General features: G+C 38.7%; 1 protein-coding gene across 1 annotated transcript; it reads right to left on the bottom strand.

The window, feature by feature from the left end:
- Positions 1 to 262: 262 nt before the first annotated feature.
- Positions 263 to 1,204, bottom strand: LOC103547881 (vomeronasal type-1 receptor 4-like). Its single transcript, XM_008515368.1, has one exon. The coding sequence runs from the start codon at positions 1,202 to 1,204 to the stop codon at positions 263 to 265; it is 942 nt and encodes a 313-aa protein (XP_008513590.1).
- Between the last annotated feature and the right edge of the window lie 1,969 nt (positions 1,205 to 3,173).

The following is a 3,173-nucleotide window of genomic DNA, read 5'->3' on the forward strand; positions in this document are numbered from 1 at the left end:
AGAATTTAAGGCAAAAATAGTTTATAATTGTTGGAATAAGACTTAGGTTCCCCAATGGGCCATTATGCAATATTATTATTTGATGGAAAAAAATATTGTTCCGATAGAATATATACTTTTAAATATATGTATATGTACATTTATACTATTGTATGAGTGTGTGTACCTCCACTGTCCTGCAACGTGAACTTTCCTGAATGTGCTCATGAATTTATGGGAGATGAATGAGTATGCAACTTATCATCATGGATACACAAACAATTTATACATTTCTGATCAGACTGAAAATTTTTGTATTGCTTATCCAGGCAAAGCAAAGCCAGGATACACTAGAGTCTCGGCTCATGAGAAGAAACGGGCTGAGAGTTGGAAAACACATAACGATTAGTGAAGAGGTGGTCAGCATCAACTGACTAAGATCTTTAAAAAGAGTCAAACAAACTTCACAGATACAGGAGAGGGAGTAACAGGACACAAAGGCACTCACCAGGATAAGGATGCTTTGAGTAGCTCTGGACTCAGGGGAGGATCTGGAGGACACGTTGGTCCTATGAATGTGTTGGAGCCTCTGCTTGTGCCTGTGCAGGATGAAAACCGTGGAGCCACTGGCCCAGATCATGAGCCCCAAACAAAGAACATCAGGCAATGATATCAATGCTGCATACGGTGATCTAGTCATTTTGCTATTACTGACAAAAGAACAGTATCCCAAGTCCGTTTTCATTGTGATGTTTGTGTTGCTCCATTTTCCCATTATGTACATAGGAAAAATGATATTTAACAGCATGCGCATGATCCAGCAGAAGATAGTGGTGATTCCCATGTACCTGGGAGCTTTTGCTTTAAGGTTTGCCCACCAGGAATTCCTGGGGCTGATGATGATGGCCTGGAAGACACTCAAAAGGCAGGTGCTGCCAATGGTAACACCACTGCCCACTCTGTAGACGTAGAAAACAAGTTTACATCCAAAGTCATTGAGGAAATGTTTCAACCCAAATGCTGCCATGGCCCGGGGGACTCCTACGGTGAGAATGACCAAGGTGTTGGCCACAATCAGGTGCTTGAGAGTCAAATCCGTGGACCTTGACCTGCACCCAGTGAAGTGAAGGATGATATAATGATAAAGAAAAGATAAATTTCCAAGAACTCCAAATACAGTCTGTGATAAGAAAATCACCCCTATTGCCCAGTTCATGGAGGTCATTCTGAGTCCTCAGTGATTGATAGTTGTCTTCAGAGCCGGAGATTCCTGCATCGGGACATGAGGCGTGGGCAACATGGACCATGTCAACTGAAAACCAGCAGTCTCCATTTACTGTTAGTTCTCACTTAGAAATATTTAAGTTTTTCTTTTATTAAGAGATGTACAAGAGTTGAATGCATAACCCTTAAAGCACTGACAATGTCTGTATCACTGTTCTGAAAGCTGGACATGAGGTTACTCCTCTATTCTTCACAAATACATGAATTAGATTTGCAAAATTTACTAATACTTTCATTATAAATAAGAGGGCAACATAAACAGAACAGTTAAGTGATTTGCAAAAATTCACATCTTGATTAGAGATCCAAGGAGGCCTTGAACCCAGCTGTGCTGGTAACAAATATAGTGCATTTAACCTCCATGATCTGTTTAGCTATCTTCTTTAGATAACTCAGTCAATATTAGTTTGTTTTTACCCCTTGTTATTATACTTTATAATGCTGGTATTTTATTTCATAATTTTGTTAGTAATAAAGTTCCACTTGCGTGTAAAAAGTTACACACAATATCAATTATGAATACAACTTTAGGTATCATAATAATTGTAAGTTGCACTGATTTCAGAATAATACTCCAGAAATCTACTCCATCAAAATTCGGAGTAACGAATGCAAGTATGGCTCAGTCTTAGGATGGGAACAAAAAGAGTGATTTGCTTTTGCACTAGAAACAAAAGGATAAGGGGCTCTATTACATGACTTATTGAACAATCTCATGTTGTGCCCTAAAAAATGGAACATGATAAAATAGTGTATGGCAGAAACTAAATTGTTATTCACCTCAGATCATCTACTTATCTAGTTGTTAGTATTTGTATTAAGTAAAGCTGTTAGGAATGAGATGATACTTGTGAAAGTGACTAAAATACAAGACATATGCAAAATGAAATTTGTGAGGGTGAAATATTGTGCATTCTATGTGTTGAAATTACAGTTTTTGATTAATCTTAGAATATTTTTAAATGAGAGAAAATATCACAGGACAGATTTAAGCCTGACAGCTGCAGCCTAAAACCCAAAACTATCTCAAGTTATCTTTTCCTTAAATGCTGCTTCTCTGACTTCACGATGGAAACTAGTCTCACCGTAATCAAAAGACAACAGATGTCTGCAGTGGAGACACAATTCCTGTCTCCATTAATTGCATCATACAATTAGATTTAGAGAAATCATTTCTGTTCTAGCAACTGCATACCAAAAACAGTGTTTGTGCACAGGATTAGGTAATGCCTGTGGATTCATCCTAGTCTTCATTAGTCAGAGATGTATTATACCCACACCTCTAGAGATCCTGACAATTCTGTCTATGATTTTTCTATGGTAATCTGAACAGCAGACTGACTTTGTAACTACAGTTCCTAATATGAACACCTAACAAATCCGGTGTCAGTATTACTTGGATTAAATGCCAACAGTCACGATCAGGGGAGAATTCATTACATTGCTTTAGGAGCCACCAGGGGTTGGTGTAAGTTCGAAGACCCCCCCATTTCTCTTGACTGTTTTGCTGACTCATCAGGAATGATACCTCCTCATGCTGTGGCTTTGACACTGGACCTGTTTCACATTCAGAAGAATCCCATTTTCCAACATGATTACTTACATGTGCTCACGCACACCTCCTTTTACAGATTCTACTTCTCTGACTGCAAAAAAAATCTCTACTCATTCTCCAGCAGACAGGATGTTCGGCTCACTGTGATGGTCACAACAGCCAGTACTTGTGTGAGAGGGAGGAAGACAGTCAGACAACTAGATATAGGTTTGTGATTCTATGACCTCACCTCTTCTCAGAACTGCAATTATCTTTTCACCTGTAGTTGCGATCAGAGCACAGGCTTGGGGAGCTGAGAATACTTGTGAAAAACATTTTTCCTAGTTGCTACTTTCCAAAAACAATTATGAGTGTC

Source organism: Equus przewalskii, chromosome 9 (assembly GCF_037783145.1).
Source record: "Equus przewalskii isolate Varuska chromosome 9, EquPr2, whole genome shotgun sequence".
Classification (NCBI taxonomy): Eukaryota; Metazoa; Chordata; class Mammalia; order Perissodactyla; family Equidae; genus Equus; species Equus przewalskii.